This window comes from Podarcis gaigeae, assembly GCF_964106915.1.
Source record: "Podarcis gaigeae genome assembly, chromosome: 2".
NCBI classification, from domain to species: domain Eukaryota; kingdom Metazoa; phylum Chordata; class Lepidosauria; order Squamata; family Lacertidae; genus Podarcis; species Podarcis gaigeae.
In genome coordinates this window covers 35,718,831-35,746,160 of record NC_139679.1, presented here as the reverse complement: position 1 = coordinate 35,746,160, position 27,330 = coordinate 35,718,831, and the positions used below count along the sequence as shown (strand labels likewise).

The following is a 27,330-nucleotide window of genomic DNA, read 5'->3' as shown; positions in this document are numbered from 1 at the left end:
TGTAAAATATTACCGCTGACAGCTTATTAAATGTTTAGTTCTTTCTTTCCATTGATATCGGGCAATCGTTCACTATATTAAGTACTACATGGTCTCAATACTGAGGATATGTAATGAAGACAAGTTCCTGTTCACTAAATTGTGTATACACATTCTGTTGCCAGCAGCACAAGGCCTGTGCCGAGAAACTTACACAGTATTCTTTGTAAAATCTCAGCCCTGAAACCCTTTCACTAAACAATAATTCCAGTTGAAATCTAATTTTGAAACCCACCTTTGCCATTCATTCTCAGGTTTTGCTGCTTATAGTTTTCCAGTTTTGCTCCATCTCAACAAATACTTCTAATTCTTCTAGTCGTCCTTTCCATGCAGACCTTTCCACTCATTTCTACTTTCTCACTTGCTGCCTTCTTGAAGAGAGATAGCAAAAACCTGTCCTAAAGAGCTTACAATCTAAACAGGGGCAAGGTTAATAGGAGAGGACTTTGTGCAAATCTAGTCATAGTTACTTAGGCTTAATTTCAATATAGGGTCATTCTAAGGCTGCCAGCCAATTAAAGAATTTTACTCTATTACTCATCACTGTTTCAAGCAGTTAATTGGTTGGATTTGAACTTTTTTATGTTTTCCAAAACTTTAGTACAGGTGTCCCTTTGAGACACTGAATGATATTTCACAAATGTAGGAAGCAAACAAGCAAGAATAAATCTTGGCTACAACTTGTGGTTGGTGAGCAAGAGAGCTTAACCACGAGTCCCAGTTTGGACAACATGCTTCACCAAACCTTGGCTTAGCTCAGCATTGGGCATCAATAAAAAGAACTGGAAAAGAGTGAAGCGACTGCAAACTCCTCTCTAGGAATTCACATGGTCACATAGTTTTGCTAACTAACAAGACTTTAGGGTCATATTCTAAGGCCCTTTTCACTGCTGGTGCTCCAGTTGTAGAATGCCTTTTCTGTAAAGGCTCACTGGGCACCTTTTTGGTATTCCTATTGGCACTAGGTGAAGACCTTATTTGCCCTTGCTTTTAATCTTAAAATATTTGAGTGTTTTATTTTTGGGTTGCTTTTTTTTAAAAAAAACTTGTTTTAACGTCATTCATTTTATCTTGGGACTCAGCTACACAGCTGCAAATAGAACGTTTTAAATATGTTGTAAAGTGCATTATACAAATGTGTCACTAGATAGCGACAGTTTAAAAAACCATTTTCACTGTGTTTTTATATGTGTGTAGATTCCACCTTGGTGTTAAGCTGCTGCTGGATTTATTCTGTTTTGGAAGTTGTGTTTTCCCCTCTTATGGTTATCTATAACAATTGCCTCTTGATATTTTTAAGGGCTACAGATCCCCAACACCTTACCTCAGGATAGCTCTGGTTATCAGGAGGAATAGCCTTTAGGCATTAAAAGTTGGCAAAGAGAGTTGCCCTGTTAAAAGAAGTTGAACACATTACACAATCAGTGCAGGTTACTTTGTCCTTTATTAAACAGCAGTGTTTGGTTTTGAATTGGTTGACTGCTGTAATAAGGAAGCATGCTTCAATTACATTCTATTGATACGTTTCACATGTGAATGTGAAACAAATTGAGCTCTCAATAACATGGCTCCATGGTGACTGGCCGCAAACATTTTCAGAGGCAAAAATTGTGGTTGCTGAGTTTCTGAGGCAGAAACCCAGGGCAACGTGTACATACATGGAAAGGGAGAAATGAAACCTTCCTAAGACACTGGCCATGACCCGCAGACCTGCAAGTGCACCTCGGCTTTTGTTTTCTTGTAGAAGTTGCTAACAGTTTGGGATGTAGTTTTCTGACCAAACCCGACAATGCAGGCAGTCTAGAATGCATGCAGAGATCTGCACATAATGTAAACTTACAGATCATGCTTCTTTTGTATGAATCACTACTATGCTTACAGAAAAGTTCTGTCTAGTTCTGGAAGAATAGGCCATATAACACAGCCCCAATATAAAACCAAAGTCGGTTTTGTGGCAATTCCAATACTATATCTGACATGTGAAATTGGAATCAGAAGATGAACAGATGCAGCTCTCATGACATAATCAATCCACCAACCTTGTGTGTTTCCCATTGCTTCTGGCAAGAGCCAGATTTTTCTAACTACTAAGAAGTATCAGTGACAAATGTTTAAGTTATTGACAGATCTTGCAATGGAAAGCACAGAGAGGCATTAATGCAACATTTGTGAAGTGCTTTCTAGTGTTTGAGGCACTTAACGTGCACTATCTAGTAATCCTTACAATTCTGTAAAGTCAGTATTATCCTCCATATTGCATTTGGGGGGCAGGGAACTGAGGCTGAGAAAGAGGCTTGCCTAAATCCAAGTAATGACTTCATGATGGAGGCAAACCTTTCTGATTTCAAACTTCCTTACTTGTAGCAGAGTCTCCTTTAGCCACTATACCACATTGTCTCTAAGTGTTTGAGATGGGTTTGTGTGATCTACCTTCCAAAATGGTTTTCAATGTGAATAGCCCTTAAGGCACTTGTAAACTTAAACCATGTTCCCCCAAATGCCGTTAATCATGGGGCTTAGATTCAGTATATGCAAAACAAAGCTTTCCAAGGTAGCCACTACAGTGGGCATCCATAAAACAGAGTTGCAAAATGGTGCAAAATCCTATCTGCCCTAATAGTCACTATTCTGGTTTTGCTAGGAGTAGAGTGTGTGTGGTTTATTTTAATGGGAATGCTTGCTGTCGGGAATCTGAAGTAAAGAAATTAAATCACTACAAATAATTTTAAAGGACGGGAGAAGTTCCTTAAGAATCTATAGCTTGTTAATCCTGAATCTCATTGTTTCAGCCAAATTCTCTTGCCTCTGTTCCTATAATGCAGTGGTTAAAAGCCTTGGAAATGGCAAAAACTTCTAAATCAAGAGATGTTGAGGAAATTGACTTTTTTAAAAAATGAAGTGGTATCTATTACTTACTGGAACTTGATGTTATTTATGGAATCCCCACTTTTATATCACTTCAATCTTTTAAATTACTTTTTAAAAACATTATTTAAGTGCAGCCTCGTGGAACAGTTCAATTGATTATGCCTGTCAGATTACTTCCCAGCTATGAACATATCCAAACTTGCCTTTTTGGAGTTTGAATTATGCTTAATTTTCAACTGTGTTTGCACAGGTGGTTTTTTGGGAAGATCCCCCGAGCAAAAGCTGAGGAGATGTTGGGCAAACAGAGACATGATGGTGCCTTCCTCATAAGAGAGAGTGAGAGTGCTCCCGGGGACTTTTCTCTCTCCGTCAAGTAAGTGTTGCATTATAGTTGGTTGATAAACACGTTCTGCACTTAAACTGCAGGTGAAATAAGCCTATTTGAATTATTCCTACTTCTGCCATAAAATCTAGTCCTTGTTTCCCTGACTACAAAACTTGGAAATGTTGGTGCAGTAACTTGACTATGGTTTTTTTAAAAAGTAGGCCACCACTTGTCTGCAAGTGATATATGGGGACGCTTATTGGTTGTCCTGCTTTCTCGTCTCTCCCTCCACCCCTGCCCATCTTGCTTTTTAGTGCTTTCCTTCTCAAATCTCAGGCATTTTGCAATTAGGGCTAGTAAAGTTGTAAAATGCTTTTCAAATATATAGAATCCTTCATAATACCCTAGGGAAATCACTGTTAACTCCAACATTCTACACTTTTTAAGGGTCTTTGTGTTCATTGATTTATCACCCGAATCTCTCATCTCTGAAGGTATCCTTCAGCAACTTGCATGTTTCCAAATAAGGTGCTGTTGCCACATTGGCGCTAATTGCCTTTTGTAAATAGGTTCTGTTGTTTCCTTTAAATCAAATAAAAATAATTATTAAACTCTAGCTACATGAATTGATACTGTACAAATAGAAAACCACGTGTACCTTGCTGAGTCCTTCTGCATAGCTTTGCCCTTCCAAATGCTACCATGCAGTCTCCCAGATAGTCTCATATTGTAAAGGGGAGGCTTTCTTGACTATCCAAGTATGTAGAAGTTTGGTGTTTTTGTTCTTGACTCTGTGAATAGTCCTCAAGTGTTTCTTTCAGTCTTCTTCTCCTACATTGTAATAGATCAGCTTTGGTACAAATGAAAACCTGTTGGGAATAATCAAACCAAGATATTAATAGAAGGTTCATTCTAATAGTTTATTACACTTTTACTATAAAACCAGCACATGTATTTATTAGCAGTGGTAATCAGTGACACATGCTGACTTCTCATAGCACAGTACTGCCACCTATCGTTCAAGAATCACTGAAATCCATATTTGCCTAGAACCAACAATAGGTCCTGTTAGCTTAGAGAGAGAGAAAATACTCAGTACCTGTCTTGCTGGCATGAATTAACATTGTGCCTCACTTCATGTCAAAGGAAAATGACTAACACACCTCATTATCTGACGCCTCAGATGTCATTCCCATTGACTATTAGCGTGAAAGCAACAAACGCCTATAACCTGTAGTTATTATTGAGCAGAATTATTTGCAGGCATAGTGGCCACTTCTGAGGGCGATAAAGCCTGCCAAATTTCAGGCATAGCTGCAAGGCTTTCCTATGTGAAATGCCTTTAAAGTGTTAAATTTTTGTTAAGGGTTTGGTGTGCTTGCGTTTGGATGAATATGATGGATAATATACAATGTAGAAATGCCCCCAGATACGTTCCCTGCAAAATTTCAGAAGGATAGATGCAGGGGTTAGGGAGTTACAAATGAAAAACAATATTTAAAGTCTTTTCTTTAAAAAAAACTGCTCAGTTTGCACCAAGGCCACAGAAAGTGCAAAGTTTTCTTTTGGTATCCTATATCAAAAGGATATAGATTGGAAATAAGTGGAAAGTCCTGGTAAAGCCATTCCCTGCTTGAAGCTAGATCTGTCACTTACAGGCACCCTTCCTCTTCTGCCTCCTCTCCTATTCTCTGCCTGGAGTTTACCATTTATGGAAGGCTTAAGCGAGGTTATTAAGAACCCTCCCCAGATTCCAGAGCCTTGGAGCTAGACTGCTTCACCTTGGACCACCTCTGACCCAGTCTGTCTTGGGATTCTGAAGCAGTCCAAACATCTCCAAGGAACTGAGTCCTTTCCTTGGACTCATGCCTTGTCTGAGACTAATGCTCGACTGTTAGCCTGTGTACGTGCAAATGTTTGCTTTAGCAACATTAGCAGACAATGGTACCTGTCATGCATTGGCATACACATTAGAAGAATAAATAAAAGCCTGGCCATGTTCTTCTCTTTCTATTTAGATTTGGAAATGATGTGCAGCACTTCAAGGTGCTTCGAGATGGGGCTGGCAAGTATTTCCTCTGGGTGGTAAAGTTCAATTCTCTGAATGAGTTGGTAGACTATCACAGATCGACCTCTGTCTCCAGGAATCAGCAGATATTTCTTCGAGACATTGAGCAGGTGCCTCAGGTAAAGGAGCATGAGTGGAATTCTGCCTCATTTCCATCTTCAAATGTTCTATATTATTCAATAATAACCTTGCGCAAATCTGTGTTTTAGGGGGTTTTACAGTTTGTAGTATAAGCACAATTCTAATACCTGCTATATATTTTGGAGCATTCTTTGTCCACTGTGTATTTAGCCACCTCTTAAGACATTGTAAGCAAATTTTGCACAGTGGTTCCTGAGATCAAGGAGCAAGTTTTCACCTCCTTTGGGATACAAATGGGCACCATTCTGAATCAAGAGGGCGGACTCCACTTTTCAAAACTGCGCTGATACTTTGGTTTATTAGAATTCCTGAGCAAGGCCGGGTATGAGGTTGCCGGTTTATAATATTTGTTACTACAGTGCCTTTCTTTCGTGGCTAAGGATACCACACGGGGGTTGCATTTCACATTGGCTACTCCTGCAGGAGTCTCATCTCAAGCTTGTCAGTACATGGGTAACACTACTAGCTAGACCCTCTGCCAATGAAGGTTCATGGTTAGTCCATTAAGCTTAACTAGTGAAAGGCCCTGCATGCCACAGACTTTTCTTGGTCCTCCAGTGACAATGCAGATTTGGCAACACCTGCCAGACTTTTTACCTGATTCTTTAGTGAGTAATGTACCCTTTCAATGCCGGTTCATTGGTAGGCAAAAAACAGGACTCAAGAAAAACAAAACAGTTTTTGCATTAACGGAAGTGTATATTAATTTTATATGGTGTACTCTATTTTTAAAAATCAGTAGAAGCCAAATTGGTAGCTTTACCCTAGGGGTGAGCAACTGCATCTAGGCAGGACTGGATCCAGAACTGGCTCACCTTTAGCAGAAAATGAAAATTGGAAATGTGTAGAGCAATTAATAACTCACCCTTCTTTTCTTTGGTCTGCAGCAACCCACATATGTTCAGGCTCTCTTTGATTTTGACCCTCAAGAGGAAGGTGAGCTGGGCTTTCGCCGTGGAGACTTTATCCGGGTCCTTGACAATTCTGATCCCAACTGGTGGAAGGGAGCCTGCCACGACCAAACAGGCATGTTTCCACGCAACTACGTGACCCCAGTGAACCGGAACATCTAGAGCAAATTATTAAAGATTATTTAAGGAAACAGGAGAAACAGTACACATTCAGAATCTAAGTGCAGCCAGTGATCTCCAGTCATCAGGCCATAAATCTGAGTCACCTCTCTGCCGGAGAGGGAACACTTTATTCCCCCCACTCAGTATGGAACTTTGTGGGGAGGGGACAGGAGAAGGGTCCAACTTGTGCGCCAAAACTTACCTTTTAAATTAAATAGATATTAACAGATTTCTTCGGTTACTTCCGGGTGGCCCCTTTCGTTCGCTTGTCCTTTCTCCCCCAACGCTGACACACCAGTTCATCAGTGCATGAAGTTTTAATGCTATATGAAGTCCATGCCATGCCACTCAAGGAAGATAAGAGGGAGAAGCTCTGCTGGTGTTTGCTACTTATGCAAACGGCCTTCATGAAGGGACCGAGAAAGGAACCAAATCCACTACCCAGTTTAAAAGCAAAACACACACATGCCATATGCCAACTTTACTTTTGCCTTCAGTATTTTGCCTGGGTAAGATAGGGTCTTAATTCCGCCTACATACCCTCCCATCTGAAAACCCAGCTGCTTCAGAGCAAAGGGAAGAAGGTGGGGCTTTTACCACCACAGGTTGCAGGCTGTCGTGACAAATTCTCTGCTACAGCTAGATCATGCTCTCATTAACCATGACAGCTTTTAAAATTTGTTTAAGTGTGTGGTTGAGCACATTCTTCTATTTTTCCATTAGTGCCTTTCCCTCATTTCCTTATTCTTTTTTAAGTTAAAAGGACAGTCCAGAGCTTTCAGATTTCCCCCCCCTGCTTTTATGTAAATATTTAAGGGGTTGAATGGGAGGGATGTAGCTTTATTATTAAATACGAAGCCTTCCATAAACCAGATGGAGCTTTAAAATGTGTATAAGCACCTGATATTCTTTATTACCAGGTGGGAAAAGACATAAAAGTGTTCTACAAGAGGCAGGGCTAGGACCTGCAGCCAGGGGCCCTTGAGAGAAAAGAGAGATTGCACCATTATGAAGAATGTGGCATGTTGTATGACGCTGCCATGTGGTGGAGACTGAATATTCTGGGATGTCCTGTGAAACTGTCATTTCCCCCAAAAAAATATTACAGGGAGGCATCAAGAAATTGTGCTTAATTACACATTGGGTGCTTTCCAAGTATATAATTAAAGATGATGCTTAGTGATAAGCAGTTCAGTTCCCCTTTATAAACACACATACTATATATATATATATGAGAGAGACTGGGTCTCGATTAGAGTCGTTGACTTGTTCTCAAAAAGGGGAATCTGGTATCTTCATGCTTCAGATTTTCCCTGTCTCCACATGCCAGTGTTACATAGTTGGAGGAGTTGTGTTTCTTCCAACTTACAGCAGGCTGTTGGGGGTTGTATTTCAATCTTGCGTCCCCAGATAAGATTCACTAAAGCCATTCATAGCTTTATGAATGGACCTGGAGAGGGAAGAGCAACCTGCAGAGCTCTTTGTGCCAATACACACCTTATTTCCTTTTGCTGAGCCACATGGCTGAAACTTTCATCCCAACAAGAGATCCCAAAGCTACCACAGATATCTTCTTTTCCGCCCAAATGGGGAAAATTCCTGTGTTGGCAGGTGCCTTTTTATACTAAGTGTTACAAGTGTGTTATTCCTGAGATGGACTCTGCCTTACACTTCCATTTCTCCCAGCAGATGAAAGAAAAAGCTACCCTGTAGCGTATTGATTTCTCACCCATTCCTTGCTAGCTGACTTTTTCTTTCCCTCTCCCCCATACTTTCTTCTTTCTAAAATGATTGGAAAAGGAATCTATGGCATTCTACACTTGGACCATTTGATTGTTTTCTTATTTTGGAATCGGTGTATATCATGCAGCCTTGCAGACATAATGTCTTGTGTGTATATATATATTAAAAAAAAATCAGTGTTTAAATAAAAAAAGGCCTATGTACTTAATCCTTTAACTCAGCAGCAGCATTTGGTAGTTAGTAATTAACTGTGAATAATAAATATACAACAAATTCTTCACTTGAATATCAGTGTCTTTTCTGTTCATTTAATGAACCATCAGCTAGTTTAGGGCTGCAGTTCTCCTAACCATCTCTACACCTGCAGGTAAGTGGGGTTAGGATTGCACCCTGAAAAAGTGATCCACGGAAGGTTCTGCATCTTCAGATAATTTGCTACCCACCCAAAATCTCACCTGTTCAGCATAGATTTCTGTTACACTAGAGGTCAAAGGTTGGTGACAGCTAAAAGCTCAATATCCACCACAAACGAAACATAAAATAACACAATACTTCCCTTGAACCATACAGCACGGACCTTAAATCTCACATCACTTACTGAAGAAACGGTCACGTGTAACACTTTCAGACTGTATCCTGGGCTGATATGTCATAATGGATGGGAAGGTATTAAAGAGGTTGAGGTGAGATTCTTCAGACTGAGATAGGGCACGGGGAAAGGAGAAGGATGCTGTATCATAGACATGCAAGTTGCAGAGCCTATGTGTATTCTGTTTATAATGGTTTCAGCTGGTGGGCACCACAAACCCTCCCACTCCAAATGTGCCCGCACACTTTCTGACTCACCATCTGGTGCAATTTTTTTAATACTATATTCAGCCAAATATTTTAACATTTAATGTTTAGTTCGAAAATCTGCCAGAGAAACCCTGACAGCCAAGACTGCCCCTGGACTGGGCCAAGCTGAAAGAACTCAGAATTTGACAGTGCACCATTTGAAATTTCCTATAGGCTAAAAGCAAACCAGATTTTCTCCAACATATTCACATGAACTTCTGACTAACATTGGTAACAAAATAATACGTAAAACACTTATCTCGTAAGGCCATGGTTTTTGGACTCGTGTTGGTGCTTAGGCACTTGGTACTGCAGTCTTCTTGCTCTCATTTGGAACAGTTGCTCTGTCAAAGGCTGATTCTGGAATTCCGTTAGTATTTGCATAACTTGGGTGCATAAGCTGGGAGGGCTGCTTTTGGAAAGAGGGCACTTGGCAGTTCTGCTGTCTGCATGGAGTTGATCCATTTTATCAGAACCGAGACCATCCTGCCTAAGGGCTGGTCCACACTTCTGCTTGTCTGAGCGGTTTTCTGCTTGTCCTGTACTTTCTAGACATGGGGTTGAGCGTTTTTCTATTTCCCCTGGGAAAACCCGCTCTTGGTGCTGAATCGGAGCAAATGTCAATCCATGGAAAACCTTAAAAGATCGGGTTTTTCCAGGGAAACGCAGCCAGACAAGCAGAAGTCTGGATGTGCCACAAAGAGCCATGTTGGGGAGAAAGTGGCTAGGCTTGAACAATGTCGGTATTGCCTCCTTGTAAGTCTTCAAAGTACAACACAGTATTCTGTTCTATCCCACTGCCTGGGGGCTGCTTTTTCCCTGTAAATTGCATGACCATGGGTTAAAAGTTAAAAGTTCTTTGGCAGTATGGGTCTTAAATCATTTTTGCACTTTTTTGTTTGGAGACTTTTCATACATTTTGCTGACTGTAAAAAAAATCCTGATAGCAGTGTTCTGCCCCGGTGGCTTTTCTTTTCTTGTTTGCATGATACTTCCATTAGTTATTTCATTAGTTATTTCATTATAATGTGGATCTGCATCCTCTCAAACTAGGCATAGTGTGTATGAGTTACAGCCTGGACTACTTAAGCTGGTGTTGCAAAACTGAGTTTGGAATGTTTATTTTTAGAAGTATTCTGATTTAGGCTGCAATCTTAACCCCACTTACCTGAGCGTAGGTGCCATTGAATTCAACAAGACCTACTTCTGAGTAGATAGAATTAGTATTGTGCTTCAGTCTTTAAAAAACAAACAAAAAAACTTCAGGAAATTTTGCAGGGGACATTTGCCCCAAAGCCAGCAGAGCTATTGACCACTTAAGTTCACTAAGGTGGAAGAAGATCTCAGATGAAGAGAGAAAAATGGTCTGACCACATTTTTCCTGTCTCTTCCCCCCGCCCCCGCCAATTACTGATGTAATCTTTGCCTCTGTTCCGTTCGTAAATGGTGCTCAATTTTGCATTCAAAACTCCTTTTTGAGGCAAATACAATTTCTCTAGATGTCACATTCTATCCAAGCTTTTATTTAAGAAAGAAAATGTACATACTTGCCTGCTGTGCTGATTGCTGGCAAACCATCAGCCATCAGAAGACATATGGCTCAAATTTTAAATTTTTTCTGTCGGTTAGCCTCCGCTTCAAAAGCTCTAAATTTAGCCAACGAGTAACCACAGCAACAAACTTGCTATATATCCTTATCCAGTATTAAAACACCCAGGTTCCCTCAGAGTGCTAACCTTTCCTGCGTGGGCTATGCATTTAAAATGCAATTTGATGCCTGTTTAGATACTGTGTTTAAGAAATAACCTCTGGGAATAAGACCTTCCTCATTTTGCAGTTCAAAATTGCTGACACTCCATTTTAGTTCCTTTTTATACTTTTCCATATGCAGTCTCCCCACCCACAGCATTTACTGTATCTGGGGACATGTCTATCTAGCGAGCTCTGGGAAAATATGACATTGGCATATAGAAAACTGACATAACTAGGAGGTAAAAAATGCTGCTGCTGTTCCGCAGGGACCTCAACTAACTACTGCATCACGAATTTTTAAACACAAAGTTGTTTTTCACAATGCACAAGCCACTGAAAATGGGAGAGGATGTAGGGGCAGAAATAGGGGAATTTGTCCTCATGGTGGTATCACCACTGGCCATGCTGGTTGGGGTTGAGGATTAGGGGAAAGGACTACGATACCACTCGGCATAACTACTGAACAAATTAAAACCTTTGCATTTTATCTTTTTGTCTCCATTTAGAGAAGGGATTGGTACTTTCAAATTGCTCTCCTTGATGGATATTTGCCTCTAAAGCAGCAACCACTGCATAAACAAAATTGTGAACCAACTTTATAAGTAGTATAAATACTTCACCAAATTACAGATTAATAGGGATGCTAAGTATTTTTTTGTGGGGGTGCTGCAAGTGACGCTTATAAAACAGGCAAATATTTTCAGTTAGAATGCATGAAATCTGTGGCTGCCTAAGGTCCAAAATTCATGTGACAATAAATTGATGGGTCACCGTACTGGGTAAACTTGGATTTGTTGATTGCCATACTAAAAATATTAGGGACTCAGCTATATTTGTCACAATAATACGTTTTGAATGTGTTATAATACCAGATAGCACCAGAGAGCAAAAAGGAGTTTATATTGATTTTTACATAGGCTTTTTTTCTTTTTTTTCGTTGTAACAATATAATTTCTGACTTACAGCGTTTTTAACTTGTGTCTAGATCCACCCTAGAAATCTTTCACACAAACTTGCCTATTAAGGTGTTTGGAAGCCCTTCTCTAGGTGCTCCTGCCTTCTAAGGTTAGGTGGGTGGCAAAAAAAGATGCAGCAATCTCAGTGGTGGCACCTGAGTTGTGGAACTTCTGAGGCATGGGACACACCACACCTTACCTTTAAAGCACTCTTTCTGTGTGACACAAGGGTGGCTACACTAGAGAATGGATGATGCACCAGCTCATGGATGGATAACTTGCGGCCTTTCTAAAGTTGTTGGAACCTCAGCTGCCCTCATCTCTGATCACTGGCTGGAGCTAAACATACAGATGATCACAGGAGTCCTATTTCTGTATAAGGCTGTGTGTGTAGACACTGGCAGAGGAATGGGGGGGGGACGCACTGTCTCCAGCACCATCGGGGGAAAGTGTACCGTCGTGGGTGCCCCCGGACATGCGCAATGCACCCCCACTGTGCTGGGCGCCATGCCCCCACAGGCAGTGTGCCACGCCCCCAGGACGCACATCACGCCCCTGCAGACGACGTGCCACGCCCCCGGAACACACACCATGCCCCCCAGCGGCGTGCCAACCACGCCCCTGCCTGCTCTCCACTCCAGGTGCTGGAGCATGCAGTTTCACCACTGTCTGTAGAGCAGCAGTTCCCAACTATGCTCTGGGGAGCACTTGGTGAGAGCCAGTGTGGTGTAGTGGTTAAGAGTGGTAGACTCATAATCTGGAGAACCGGGTTCGCGTCTCCGCTCCGCCACATGCAGCTGCTGGGTGACCTTGGGCTAGTCACACTTCTCTGAAGTCTCTCAGCCCCACTCACTACACAGAGTGTTTGTTGTGGGGGAGGAGGGAAAAGGAGAATGTTAGCCGCTTTGAGACTCCTTTGGGTAGTGATAAAGCGGGATATCAAATCCAAACTCTTCTTCTTCTTCTTGGTGCTCCACAAAGCATCTCCAAGTGCTCCACGGAGAGATTGGAAATAAAAATAATTAAATACGTGCCTTTGGCATAAGGGTGACGATTGTGCTCCATGATGAATTTCTCTCCTGGAAAGTGCTCCATGACTCAAAATGTTTGGGAACTGCTAGCGTAGAAGATAATTTTCATTTGCATAATTCTTCATACAAAGCGGTAAGAATATAGAGCTCCACAAGAGAACAGGTAATAGTACCGTTTGGCATAGTATAACTGCCAAACCATCACTTATGTTGTAACATTGGTGAGCAGGATGGATTTTGTTTCACCACACATTTTGAGTGATTGGACCCCCTTTTTGTAGAAGCAATCACTTTTTAATGATGTCACTTTGGTCCACACAAAAGAGTACATGTAAAATGATACAGGTGAGATTTAGGAGTTGGTCTTGTGAAAGGTAATCTGCAGCCTGCCTTAATCTTGCATAAATGTACAGTCTGTTTTAAGCTTTCTGTTTATCATTAGTTCAAATGCTACTGCCTCTTTTAGGAGGTGGTAAGTTCAAGGGCAGGCTTTTTCGGGTTGCGGGGTTGAGAAGGAGTTATAGGAGTATTGGGTCATGTTTTAGGCCTCTGTTAAAGCGCAGTATTAGTTCTTTAAGAAACTAGAAGTTGATTTTTCATATTTTGCTTGACGGGAGTGTAACAGTTCTCCCCAAGTACAGGCTTGGAGTTAGGGATAGGCAACCTGAGATGTCAGGTTCAACAGGTGCCTATGTACTGTAAGCTACCCACTCATAGAATCCTAGGCTCATACGACTTGTAGAGTTGAAAAGGACCCTGGCTGGGAGTCATCTAGTCCAATCCCCTGCAATGCAGGAATTTCAACAAACGGTCCCCCATGCAATTTGAAACCACACCAGACCTTGTTTAGCTTTGCAAATGTGCTAGCAGCAACAAATATTACCACTAATTAACACCCATCACGGCAAAAGTAATGCAGTTTCACGTTTATTATGTGCCATTTACATCACGCCTACAAATTATGCCTCTGAATTTATGGAATGGTCTACGAATCCTGTACTTGGATGCCATCTTTAGAATAATTTAAAAAGTTGAACAAAAAATAAAATCGGTTTGGGGTGCCCCAGTATTAAACTATTTAAAAATATGCAATAAACCGATTTGGAACAGGCTGTCAACCACATACTTTATTTATGTGAAAGGAGGGGTGTGTTGTGCCCTTAACATAAAATATTTTCTTTTTTTTTCTCGAAGGAAACTCCAGCCCGGCGCCCTGTGAATTCTAATAAATATACATGACCAGAATAAATAACTTTGGATCTCCACCGCCCCCCCCCATGCACGTATGTTTCCTTTACGTGCCTCTCCTTCCACAGAGAGCTCCTATTCCAACACATCCTTGGCACATTTCAGATCCGGATGCCTTTATAACAGGCCGATATATAGCTCCTTTCCTGAGCTTCCTCGCAACTAAATCCCACCGCCCCGCCCCTTTCTTCTTCTCTCTTTACAGTAAAAAGAAGCCGCTTCAGAGAAAGCGGACTACATTTCCCAGAAGACCGAGCGGCTGCCACGTTCCTCGCGAGGGCAGCGTGAGGCCGGCTTTCCAACGCCGCCGGGCCTTTGGGCGGAGCGAGCTTGTGCCGCCGCCCGGCCTTGTCACTTGGGCGGTAGTCGCCCTCCTTTGCCGCCGGGAGAAGCGCGTTGAGGAGGAGCTGCGGGCGCGAGCCTACGGGAGGGAGCCGCGACCCAAGGCAGGTGGCGGAGGGCGGGGGGTCCTACTGTGGGGCAGGGGAGGTGGGTGGCGCTAAAAGAATTAAGACACCGCCAATTGGTTCCCGCCACTCAAACTCCTCCCTTCAGGCCATGTCCTCTGGATGGCCCTTCAGCGGCGCTGCCTAGGTACTCTGCACATGCTCAGGCGGCGCTTCCTCCTGCACGGTGTGATCTCTGCGCCACCTTCCCATAGTCAAAGCCACGCCCGAGGCTGCTTACAACAAGGAAAAGAACACAATTGTAACAGAAGTAGTAGCGCACGATAAATGAAACGTCAAAAAGTACAGAGCCAAATTAAAACAACAGCGCCGCCCCACGAATTTTGAGGGGGGTTTTTTGTGTGGTGGTGTTCGTAGGGTCGCTTCAGCAATTGCAGATTTTCGGGTAGGCTCTCTTAAGGGAACCAGTGTGGTGCAGTGGTTAAGTGTCGGATTTTTCGACTGAAAAATTAGAACACCGATACTGTTAATATACCCAATTGTAGCATGCCCAAAGCTCTGTGCATGAGATACGGGCATGGGATAGGCATCTGAGAAAAGCTAACTACAACTTTGAAACAGTCTGATTTGACTAATATTGGAGCCATTCTCTGTTACTAACCCATTTTATAAAGCAATGTATGGTTAGAAATGGAATATTTCTGTCCCCACTTCAGAGTTTTTGAGGGATGTATATGAAAATACCTAAGGCCAGTTAGAGGAGACAAATCTGGAATAGGTTCTCTCAGTGTAAGGCAGCTTTGCATCTTCAAGAAAAGTTTCCTATAAATGCACTGCCCTGCTGTCTGTGTGTTTGCTAGACAGTTCTGGATTGATCGTTTGCTTTTGCAGTGTAAATAATTATCTGCACATTCATTTTACAGTGTTGGAAAAATAAAATTGTATATTGGAACCAGAGTTTTCAATAGAAAAACATTAAGAAAGATGCATTGCGGTTATGACGGCCAATATTTTATTGTAGTAGCATTTTTGTATTTTCTCATCTGAAAAGCAGTAAACATACATATATATCTATATCTATATCTATATATATTTAAATCACCAGCGTCAGCTAGCATGAATGGATATTGAAGCTGCCTGTGGACCCTAGAGGGATGGTTGGCTATGACCCAGATTCCGAGTGTGCGTCTCTTACAACCGTGGACATAGCAACAGCAGGATCTGCATCTGGGTTTGTAACTCGGGCAATGATCAGCCCCTTTGACATCCTAAAGATTCGTTTTCAGGTACAGTTCACATACCAGTTACTGTGTTGCTACAATGAACAAACAAAAAGTTTGCCATCAAACTTAAGCCATCAACCGTGCCCATTGTCTTCTCGATCAGTAAGCTGTATAGTTAGGAAGCTATTCCTTTTTGAGTCAGTTTTCATGCAATTTTGCTCACAAACTGTGAGAGACCAAGTCTCTCAGCCTTTCTAGCCAAAGATCTAGCGAACGCATTTATCTGTGCTGGCTGAAACCAGCTCTAGTACAGCCCTTTCTAGGCTGTCTCATAAGAAGTGTTCTTAAATTGGACAGCCAGTTAAGTAAACTCATTCTCCAAGTCTCAATCCTTAATGTAGCTAAAAGAGCACTATCAGTGCACAGGACAGAGGTATCAACAGACTTGAGTGGGACCCCAACATCTGCATGAATACAAACATGTTTAAAAACCCCTAAAGAGGGCATGACAAAAAAAGCAGACAGTGAGGACAGGGCGCAATCAGTGTGACCACATAACACTAGCTGGGACATTGAATAGTAGCATAGTACAACCTTTTGTTATATGCTCCACTTGTTTAACAGGCTTGTGTTACATGCAATTAGCATGCAAACGCCTCAGAAGATGAAGTTAATTATCATGCCATTTGTTCTTTGTAAGCCCTCTCTGCTTTAGAGATGTTGTGTGAAAACTGGTAATATACTCTTGACAGTTAGAATTATGAGAGCAATACATGGCCTGGAAAGAGTTGAGAGAAGCACCCTAACTATTTAAACCAGGTATATGGAACCTGTGGTCCTCTAACTCTCAGCATACCTGACCATTTGCTAAGCTGCCTGGGGTGATGTTCAACAACATGTGGAAGGCCACAGGTTTCATATCCCGAATTTAAACCATGAAGCAATTTACAGTGTATACATTAAAACTGAAAGCCAACTATGCCTGTCTTCTTTCAGCTTCAGATAGAGACATTTTCTGCCAGAAACCCTCAGGCTAAGTATCATGGCATCTGGCAGGCTGTTTGCAAGATTTTCCAGGAAGAAGGGCTACCAGCTTTCTGGAAGGGCCATGTCCCGGCTCAGCTCCTCTCAGTTACCTATGGAGCTGTCCAGGTAAGAATTAGGAAATGTTTGGGATTAACTCTCTACCCTGAGTGTTTCATCTTTTCCAGTGGCTTACTCAGCAAATCTGTTTTGTTATATCTGCCTTTCCTTTGTTTGCCCTCAAGTACCAGTTTCACTTTTCTAAGGGCGAGTAATAGTAGTAGTAGTAACAACAACAACAAAACAACAACAACAACATTGTAATTTATAAACTGCCCATCTGGGCATAACAAAGACTTCACTTTTTTGTCATCTGGGCTCTTCCTGTGCTTTCTGACCATGTGCAAAGTACTTATAATGTTATTGTGTGGAAGGAATAATAAGGATCAGTTAATCCAAAACCCTTACACTCTCAGGGAGGCATCCATTCCAACTCCTTGCAGTCCCCTCCCCCCCCCCTCTGTCTGATTTTTCTCTTTGCAACTGCTAGTCTAATAAGTCCTCACTCCCTTCTTCTGTGTGGAGAGGTACAGAAGCCCCAGGCCTTTTATGAAGGTTTCCTGACAACCAGGAGAGGCTTTTCAGGAGGTAACTGTGAGGAGGAGGAATGGTGAAATATATATTGCATGAACTTTGCATTGGAAACGACCCTTATCATCCAATTACTGCAAGGTGGTTTTGCATCCTGACCGTGCTGTTGCTACAATCTTTCCATCCTTCTCCCTGATGACTGTAGTATAAATAGAGGACAAATAGATGGGTTTCAGTAACCTTTTGTTAGCATGCAGATTGACTTGCTGTAGGACACTAGTGTTCCTCAGTACTATACGATAGTAAAGGTGTGCAAACAGTGGTGCAGCTAGATGATTTAGCATCTGGACTGAATGGTCTTATAGTTCCTTCCCACCTTTAGGTGATAATGTATATTACGCTGAGCTTCTCTCATCCCTCCCCACCATCTCCCCAGAAAAACATGTGTGGTGCTACCTGAGCCTTCGCATATTTGCTCAGAATTAAATCCTTTTGTGTTCAATAATCTTATTCCAAAGTAAGTGTGTGAATAAGCTTACACCCAATCTTTCACCCTGAGCTTTCACAGACAGAAAGATAAGGGAGAGGACAGTTTAGAGAGAAACCAAAAATGGGCAAAGCCAGGAAGGTGAAAGTTTGTCTCCCTACCCACCACTTACGATTCCATGCTTTACACAACTGCTGTATCCCCACTATGTTAGAGAGAGAGAGAAACTGAACTGTTTACCTAGACAATGCTGCCAAATAAAATAAAAAAGACTGAACATGTTCAGAGTTTCATGTTGTAAGCTCATTTAATTCATAATGTCACCATCATAACTACAGGCTTAGAACGTGCTTTGCTTGTTTGGTCCTGATACTGAAAACCCCTGCAGGATGCAGAGTGCAGTCTGGACCACCTTCCAACTCTGCCCCACCCCTGCTGAGGTCAGTTGTACAACTTCACTGAAAATTGCCAGAGTAGAGTTAATGGAGAATTCAGGGACACCGTAGGTGGTGGTCTTGGGAATTGAAAAAGACAGACAACACAATTGCAGGGATACCATCCAGGAAACCTAACGTACAGCCATAGCAGTTGAGCTGAAACCTGATGGCAATGATACACAAGACATGATGGTCCAGTACTAGTAACTTCCCATTCAGCTGCTCATGCTGCTACTGCCACATCCTCACATGGGGTGCAGCTGAAGTGCTTTGAGACAGAATGCCTCTTCTTACTTACTTGTTGAAATATACTCGGAGTCGAGTGTGGATTTCATGCTCTTTATTCAGCTCATAGTAGTGAGGAATGCCAGTTCCCCCGAAATGTCTGCTTTATATACATTATTTACACAATGGGCCCCACATGATTCGCTAATTCCGGGATTCTCCTGTAGGTCAATCAGGTTGCAGATTCACTTCCACCTGGAATTGCATTGGGTGGCTCCTGCAGACCAATCAGACTGCTGCATTCTGGATCCTATTGTTCTGGGATCAATCAGACTGCTGCATTTTGGATCCTATTCAACTCAGTACATAACACTTGTATTAAAAATATATTTAAAAATATTTAAAAAGGTTACTGTGATATGTGTGGCTGGGCTGCAGTGGAGATTTTAGGTGATAGGTTTCATTCTCCTCACTGTGGGTGGCAACCATGTTTCTTACCTAAACTGATGGTGTTCATCTCTTGTTTTTCTTTCTATGCAAGTTTGTAAGCTTTGAGTTTCTGACGAAGTTGGTGCACCAGGGCACATCTTATGATGCCAGAGGCTTCACAGTGCATTTTTTCTGTGGCGGGCTGTCTGCTTGTGCTGCCACCGTGGCAGTTCAGCCCCTGGACACACTGCGTACCCGCTTGGCTGCCCAAGGTGAGCCAAAGGTAAGAAATGGGTGAGAAATTTCCCCCCTGCTAAGTCTGTCTCCTCTGTCTGCTGTGTGCATCCTTTCCCAGTTGGTTCTGCTCCCACCAATTTAGGTGATGGTCATTTGGTGATCTTGGAAGCACATGGCAGTTTCTTTATTTAATTACAGGATCGAGAATGAGCAGCTGCAGGCCATAGGCCCATGGGCTCCCTTCCACTCCTTTCCCCATGCACAAGAGGAGATGGGAAGCTTCTGCATTTGCTATTTTGTTTGAATGTAGCAAACTATGGTTTGCACAAACCATTAGGAAGAATATACTGGTACCTTGGTTTACAACCATAATCCGTTCCGGAGGTCCGTTTGTAAACCAAAACAGGTTGTAACCCAAGGCGCGCTTTCGCCAATGGGGCCTCCCAAAAAAATTTGTTCGTAATCCCCAAAAAATGGGTTGTAATCCAAAAAAAGGTTTGAAACCGGGACACGCACTTCCGGGTTTGACGTGTTTGTAATGCAAAATGTATGCAAACCAAGACGTATGCAAACCAAGGTACCACTGTATAGCCAATTTACCAAGTGGTAAAGATTTTCTACCACACAGTTCGTTAGTCATAGATATTAATGAAAACATGGTGTGAATTATTTTTTTCTGCCCCACATGCTTGTATATAGTAAAGGTTGGGGGCTTTATCAAATGGTAAGATTTCCCCACAACTACCAATTGTGGAGTTAGTAATTGATGCTTCCCCTCCCCCAACACAAATCTAAATTTTGGGCCCAGGGATCTTCCCTTCTGTCTCCAGAAAAGTGATGGTTTTGAATTCAGAACAATCGGTATTTTGCAGAAATATGCTCAATTAGCATGAAATGCCTTCATGCAGCGCATGGTTAATAGAATTTGCTCCCACAGGAGGCTGTGTTGGCCACCAATTAGGTTGGCTTTGAAAGAATACCAGTTGCCAGAAACTGGAGAGAAGGAGAGTGTCCTTGCGCTTGGACTCTCCCTGTGGGCTTCCCACAGGTATGTGGTTGACGATGGTGAAAACAGGATTTTTTATCTAGATGGGTCATAGGCCTGATTGGGTAGTCTCGTCTTATGATAAATAATTCTGTCTTACCCTATATAGAGTTTAGGTCTTAGAGGAGCAAGGTTTACTATTCCGCTTGCAAGATCACAGCAAGTGGGTAAGGTGGGAAAATTTGATTGGACATTTTAAGGTGGAATTTGATTGGTGTGAAAAGTATGTGCAGAAGCTCCACTCCATAAACTCTGGAGCTTTTGGGGAGCATTACTGAAGCCTGACTTACACACTGATGCATATAGAGCAATAAATATCATAGGCCTCTGTTAATGAGCCACACAAGGAAACATAATCACCCATGAACTGTTTTAGATTTACAGGAACTTCCGCCATGCTGTAGCATGTGTGTACCAGCAAGAAGGGCTGTTGAGTTTTTATAAGGGGCTCAGCCCTACTCTCATTGCCATTGTCCCCTATGCTGGCTTCCAGTTTTCCTTCTATAGTCTCCTGAAGAAACTGTATGACTGGATCATTCCAAGTGAAGAAATGAAAACAGGTTAGTCCTGGGGGTTGGAAAAGTGTTGGGGGGAATTGTCTGTGCTCCTGTGTAACACCCCCACCCACCCCAGTTTTTTTATTTTAAATAACTTTTTATTAGGCTTTATAAACAAGGATCATATAAATAATACATGATACAGATAAATAGAGCAAGTCTTCTACTGTCATTTGCATATCAGAAAAATAGCATGCTAAATTTGCAGTAATATCTACAACATCTGGTTCCTTGTTAGTGGTCAGTGCTTTTGGTTCATGAATCCCACCCACTTCATTTGATGCAGTCTGTCACTAAGTTGTACATAGTTGTGCTTGGAAAGTTGCTCCAAGGGCTCCAGCTATTGGTTTTTCTTGTAAATCACTGCTTAATAAAAGTGCTTTATGGATAACTAATCATAATAACACTGGAAGCCTTTAACTAATTCCTGTCTTAAGCTCCCAAGCAGTTCTGAAACACACCCCTCAACTCCAGACTTCTCTTTTTCAGGTAATATTAAAAACTTTGTCTGTGGCAGCTGTGCTGGCGTCCTCAGCAAAACCCTCACTTATCCTTTTGACCTGTTCAAGAAAAGACTGCAGGTAGCTGGCTTTGAGCAAGCCCGGGCAGCATTTGGGCAGGTGAGAGACATTTCAGACTGCAGGGATCTTTCTGCCTCCCTTTTTTTTGTGTGTGTACCTAACGTAGCCTACAATTTATGTAAACCAGGCGGATAAATTGAAAGTAAAATCTGAAACAACCTAGTCTTAAACTATAAAGGATAACTTGATAACAGCATTGTGTGACGTAAGGGCAGTGTGGCACTAAAATTAAGAATCCCACTGCTTATTTGGAGCTGTGTGATGGAGGAACAAAATGGATTCATTGGAGATACTACTGGAAAACTGGTCTTATCCTCACTGACCAGAGAACTGTGTGACCAATTACACAATCAGTATATTTGTTACTTTTAAAATACTAATGTGCACACTTTGAATTGATCCTGGAAACAAACTGGCAACCAGTGCAGCTGTTTTAAAACAGGGGTTGTATGTGATCTAAAGGGAATTAGATCTAAGTGCTGTATTTTGGACCAATTGTAGTTCCTGGGCCGTTTTCAAGGGCAGCCTTGAATCTTTTCAGGATTCAGCCTCAAATTTTTTGGCCCACATCCAGCCCATCTTCCTTCAAGCACAGGCTTAGCAGCTCACCAAACCTCTCTTGATTCAGATGGAGCAGAGAGATGGAGCTGCGTGTCATTTTCATATCATGGATAACTTTACTCCAGATCTCTTTGCAACAGCTTCCAGAAATTTCACATATATATATATTCCGTTCACAATCAGGTTCTGGTTTGACATCCTAATCCGTTAGCTGATGGTTTCTGCAAACCACTGTTTCCAATAATAGTACAAAACGGGAAGTTGAGTTCTGCTACAAACTGCACAAGGTTTCTTAACGGGCTGGATTTGTGCTATCCCTCACTCCATTCTCTTTCCCCCCAGGTGCGGACGTACAGTGGCTTAGTGGACTGTGCCCAACAGATTGCACGGGATGAAGGAGCCAGAGGATTCTTCAAGGGCCTCTCGCCAAGCTTGCTGAAGGCAGCGTTTGCAACGGGCTTCACCTTTTTCTGGTATGAGATCTTCTGCAGTTTCCTGCGCGCCGTGAAGTACCCCAATGGCCCCAAAAAGCAGGAAGGCTGATATAAGAGAGCTCCTGTCTGCGGAGACTGAAACGTTAATCTGTCGGCCACACTGTCATATGTGGGGAGCGGGGTGTGGAATGTGGATTGTGGGGGGTGTTTGCAGAGTGGCAACGATTGTCTCTTTGCCAAAGCCCAGAAAGCACCTTACTAGTATGTTTGGCCCAAATGAAAGGAGATTGCCTTCTGCAGCTTCTACCAAGGACATTGTGGGCCTGTCTTTTCTCTCTGGAGCACTTCCTGTCATGCCTCCCATGAGCACTTCTTGTCTTGCCTTCTATGGAACAGGCATTAACACTGGGAGGAAGTTTACAGATATTGCTATTAAGGCCCTCCCATCTTAGCTAAGTTCAAGGGGGAATGTTCTTTACCCACCGGCAAACCTCTCTCTGCTTTCCCCCCATCTTCTCATGACTGGGGTTGCTCTAACTGCTTTGAATCAAACCCTGACTTGACCTGCTCACATCCCCCTTAACTCTCCGGGGACACAGTTGCCAGCCCAGCTTCTCCAGCATTGACATTTTGTGGTGTTTACCTTAAACCGGAGCTATAGTAAGTCTTCCTTACAGGCATTTGCTTGTTGGCGCAGCTGCCTGTTAGACAGCTGGCTGCACTGGTGGTTCAGAATAGGCAGCAGAACTGGCGGGGTGTGTGTGTGCTGCTCCATTAGGACCAATGAGACTGCCCCCATGAACTTCAGCTTACCCTCAGCGGCACTGCCTGTTAGCTCCTCCGCTTTGTAGGGAGGATAATAGGGAATTAACTAGAACTAGCTGGCTCTTCCTCTCATTGGTTCTGGCTCCACCTGCTGGTCTGTCAGTCCCAACTGGAAGCTCCTGCAGCTTATCATCAGTCCTTATTTATCCTTGCCTCTTGTGAGTGGTCTTAGAGGGTATTATGGTGTTTTATCAAGGACGGAGCAAATTCTATAATAAATAAAAAAAGCAATGGGGTCCAAACAAAGGGAGGCCTGCAGAAGAGTGGGTAACCATCTGCTCCCTTCCTGTCTTCTGTGCCAGTTCTATTGATGCTTGTGTGTCCCATATAAGCACATTTTTTTTATCACCTGCTCAAAATTGCTAATGTGGCCAGTATAGTTTTGCAATAGGCCCACAAAAAAGGTGCCAACATTTCCCTTTTTTTATAGTCTTGACTTCTGCACTCCTACCTTAATGCACACGTACTGAACTGAAAACTGGGGGAAGTTGCTTTCTGAACATAGCCCAAGTCTTTTAGTTTTTAATACTAATGAAGAAAATACCTCGTTATACTGATACTTAATCAATATTTTGATAACTGCTCCAAAATAAGTTTATCCCCTGGCAGATCATCTCAGGCACAGGTTTCCAGCACAAGTGAAATAGCTACTTATCTGCAATAAACTGACTCCAGTATAATATTTAGCAACAAAGAGCTAAACTAGACTGTACCATTTGTCCAACTGAATTTGCCCAGTCTTCTAAATGAAGAAACCTGCAAGGAAAACCAGTCTGCAAACATGTCTGTGCAATGCTATACATGCAGACTTGGAAGTAGGTCCCTCTAAGTTAAATTAGACTTAAATGTGTTTAGGATTGCAGCCTTCAAATATGTCCAGAGTATTGGGGTGCTGAAGATTGGATCTATGTTCTTAAAGGAAAGACTCCATTTGCTCATCCATCTGTAGTTTTATTGGTCTGCTGGCAGTTGTGCTGTGCTCTTCATTAAATATAGAGTAGCATTTTGACATATAGAGTAGTTTTAAAGATCTGTTCCAATAAACTGGGTGCACTCGTGCCAATTCATTTTGCTTGCTGGAGAAGAAGGCAGTTTTCCTAAATTCAGTGTGGTAATAAGCTTTTAAAAAATAGGCACCTTTATGTAACAAGACACTGTATCAGATGGCTAACCTGTACGTCACAACTCTCATCACCCTTAATTATCAGCTCTGCTGGCTGGTAATGAGGAACATGCACTACAGCATGTCTCAGCAGTTTGGGGAATGGAGAGAGAAATGTCTTTGCAGCCTTACAAACCAAGGAGCTGTCTGGGCTGGGATCCAATGAAAACCACCCAGCTCTTGCATGAGACAGAGTTCCCACCCTAGGCTCTCCTCCCACAGTATGGGCGCCACTGTGTGGGCCACACCCGTTCAGCCACACCACTGACTTGGACAGGACAGTGGGTGGAGATGTGCTCATGTTTCCATCTGTTGCTACACAAGACAGATGTGAGACCTCTCATATTAAGCAGATTCTTATACAATCTTCAGAGCTAAGGGGTCTTATTTCAGAGGCCATGGGATCATTTATGCTGGATCAGTAAAGCTGTAGCTATATCACCCAGGAGCAGAAAAATCAGAAATGTTCATTCCGGTCACTTTCTACTTTTTTGCCTGTTAAGAAAGGATTCTTCCTCATACATGTTTTGGAACAGTCCATGCTCTGTTTACTGTGTATTGCTGGAAGAGAATTTGACTGTACAAACCCTTGAGTTACATACACCAAGAATGAAGCTTGTCTGTACTTCCTGAAATGTTTACACTGGGAAGGGGAACAGCTGCCCGCGCACCCTCCTTTCAAAGAACTGTTTAGCAAGTTGATTCAGGATCCTTTATAACATTCACTTTGGGCAGAATGGCATGTTTGTGGGTCCTGAACATACATTGCTAATGTGTGAAGGTGCATTTGCAGAGGAGCATCAGAGGCAGAGGGTAGGAGATGCCTAACTGGAAATCAGGCAGGCAGGAAGAGATATGGCCTCATGAGAATGAATTGGTCGTGGGAAGCCACCACCAGCACTTACTCACTGGTTGTCACATGCAGTTGCCCCCGCAACCCCGTATGTTGGCTTATCAACATGAATACAGCAATGTATAGTTTCGCCCTCAGTGTGGCATTGGATGTAAGTGAAGAAGCCAGCCAAAATTGCAGTTGTTTTTGCCTTTAGAAGGTGGTATTTCTTGTAATGTTAAGGGGAAGTTGCGTGTTCAGGTGCACAGGCTCCTGAATATGGCAATAGTATGCACACCCCCACTTTCTGTGCTCAGATTGTGCCTGTCACTCTGCATTAGAGGTTTTCACAACTGATCACAGAGCGCTTTTTCTGTAATATCCAAAGTTACTCTCATTTATAGTTCTGATGTGGCAAAAGTAACCCAGTGTGTATCTCTAGGGTTTATGAATAGGATGGTTCTACCTTGAAGTAATCCTGCTGCTCATTTTCCAAACCTCTTTTGACTATATAGGCTAATTTTAATCTTGTGCCTTATCCCAACCACCATGTCAATATGCACTTTACAAAGCTAAACCTTGAAGTCCAGTGGTTTACTGAACGTCATAGGTAGCATTAGGAGCTCAGCACTCCCTCCCCCTCAAATGGGGGGGGGTAGTTGAAAGTGGTGACATGAGCACCTGTACGGTTGAGAACTCTACTGAAGTATCTAATGCATTCAAGGCCCTATAATGATTTCTAGTAGAGGATATGATATTGAGCTGCAAGTCTAGGATTGTACATCTCAAGATGCTTGCAGAAAGCACTTTGTTTGTGTATACAGATGCACAGAAAACAAATGTTTCAGGATCAGTTATTGAGGATTTTTAGAGATTTTTTCAACTCATGTTGTTGCATCAAGGCTTAATTTATTACAGCATTTGTATTCTTCATATATAAGCATATATATTTTTCAATGTTGAGTGCTAAGGATTTGCATAAGCCTCAGATTTTCACCCTGTATGAAACATGTGCTGCTCTTGGAAGAAAGATAATAAATATATTTGACATAAATCTGTCCAGCTACTTTTTGTGTGTGACACCTATCAATCATGTCTTGTCTTAAAAAATCTGGCGGAGAAGCACCTTGCAAGCATTTTTTCCCCTTCTTCTGCACACAAGCAGCGACCTGGGAAGAACTGGGCTACAGGTGTTCTGGAGGTGAAACCAGACGTATACACAGAAGGGTCTCTTGCAAGCAGCATAATCAATATGTGTTGCGCTTTGGAAATCTCTTGCTAAATACAGGGGGTGGGATTCAACTAACTATCCCCACTATTGGAAGCCTGTGCAAGGACTTGCACTAGTGCTGCAGGGCTCCCCCCCCCCCCCACTGCTCACACCCCTGAAATTGGCTCTGGCCTGTGGCTGAGACCCTAGAACAGCATGAGGGGTGAAGAGGACGGGGTGGGGTGGTTCATTCTGATTGGCAAGCTGAAAAGCTTGTGCTGACAGATTGATTGCCAAAGCACTGCACCAAATTCCTCCCAAAATGTGTATGATATGAAGTATTTTGGCAGTTCTGAATTAGGATGTAGATTGGACACTGACCAGAAAAAAACAACAGTCTGGCCTGCTTCTGGTCTTTTAATAGCAGCTTGATGCAGAAATCAGCAGATGAAACTCTTCACAGCATTGAGACAAATGTTCTCACTGACTAAGCTCTGCGCATCAGGCTGCTGTTAAAAGCACACACAGAAGCAGGGAATGGTTGGAAAGTTGGCACCTCCAGACGGAGATGAAAACAATAGCACTAGCTGGCTGTTAATTAGCTAGATTCCAGCGGAAATGGAACATAGCCTGTATATCATGTGCCAATATTTGATTCACTTCGAAGTTCACAGCTGAATTCACAAGAGGGTGCTGTTGTCACACAAGAAGGAGCAGCACTATGCTCATTTTGTCTTGCAAAGCTGTGGTATCTTAATTAGATCAGCATAAGCTGGGTCAGTCCAAGAGGCATGAAGGACTATTAAAACAACAGATGGCTGACCTAATTGGTGCAGACAATACTACTGGGTGATTTATCCCACGCATCAAAAAGTAGGCCTAAGTACTGTCCAGGAAGGCAGGATTAATGCTGTTTTCATGTCAAGTGTTTTGCTCCTGGGAAGGGTGTCAATGGAATTAAGCTGGAAGTGTTCTAAACAGAG

The 27,330-nt window shown here is 42.5% G+C and overlaps 2 protein-coding genes across 2 annotated transcripts in view; both read left to right on the top strand.

Moving 5' to 3' along the window:
- The window catches only part of GRB2 (growth factor receptor bound protein 2), a 54,354-nt gene extending 45,811 nt beyond the window's left edge, over positions 1-8,543 (top strand). Inside the window, exons 4-6 of the mRNA XM_083726076.1 lie at positions 3,158-3,280; positions 5,251-5,419; positions 6,329-8,543. Of these exons, the coding sequence (XP_083582202.1) occupies positions 3,158-3,280; positions 5,251-5,419; positions 6,329-6,514 (478 nt within the window). The 3' untranslated portion in view covers positions 6,515-8,543. The remainder of the gene's footprint in view (positions 1-3,157; positions 3,281-5,250; positions 5,420-6,328) is intronic.
- A 5,792-nt stretch (positions 8,544-14,335) lies between these two features.
- Positions 14,336-26,191, top strand: SLC25A19 (solute carrier family 25 member 19). Its single transcript, XM_083728785.1, has 7 exons — positions 14,336-14,531; positions 15,600-15,774; positions 16,708-16,863; positions 19,016-19,186; positions 20,562-20,745; positions 21,232-21,362; positions 22,227-26,191. Exons 2-7 carry the CDS (start codon positions 15,643-15,645, stop codon positions 22,425-22,427), a joined length of 975 nt encoding a protein of 324 aa, XP_083584911.1. The 5' UTR covers positions 14,336-14,531; positions 15,600-15,642; the 3' UTR covers positions 22,428-26,191.
- Positions 26,192-27,330: the final 1,139 nt, after the last annotated feature.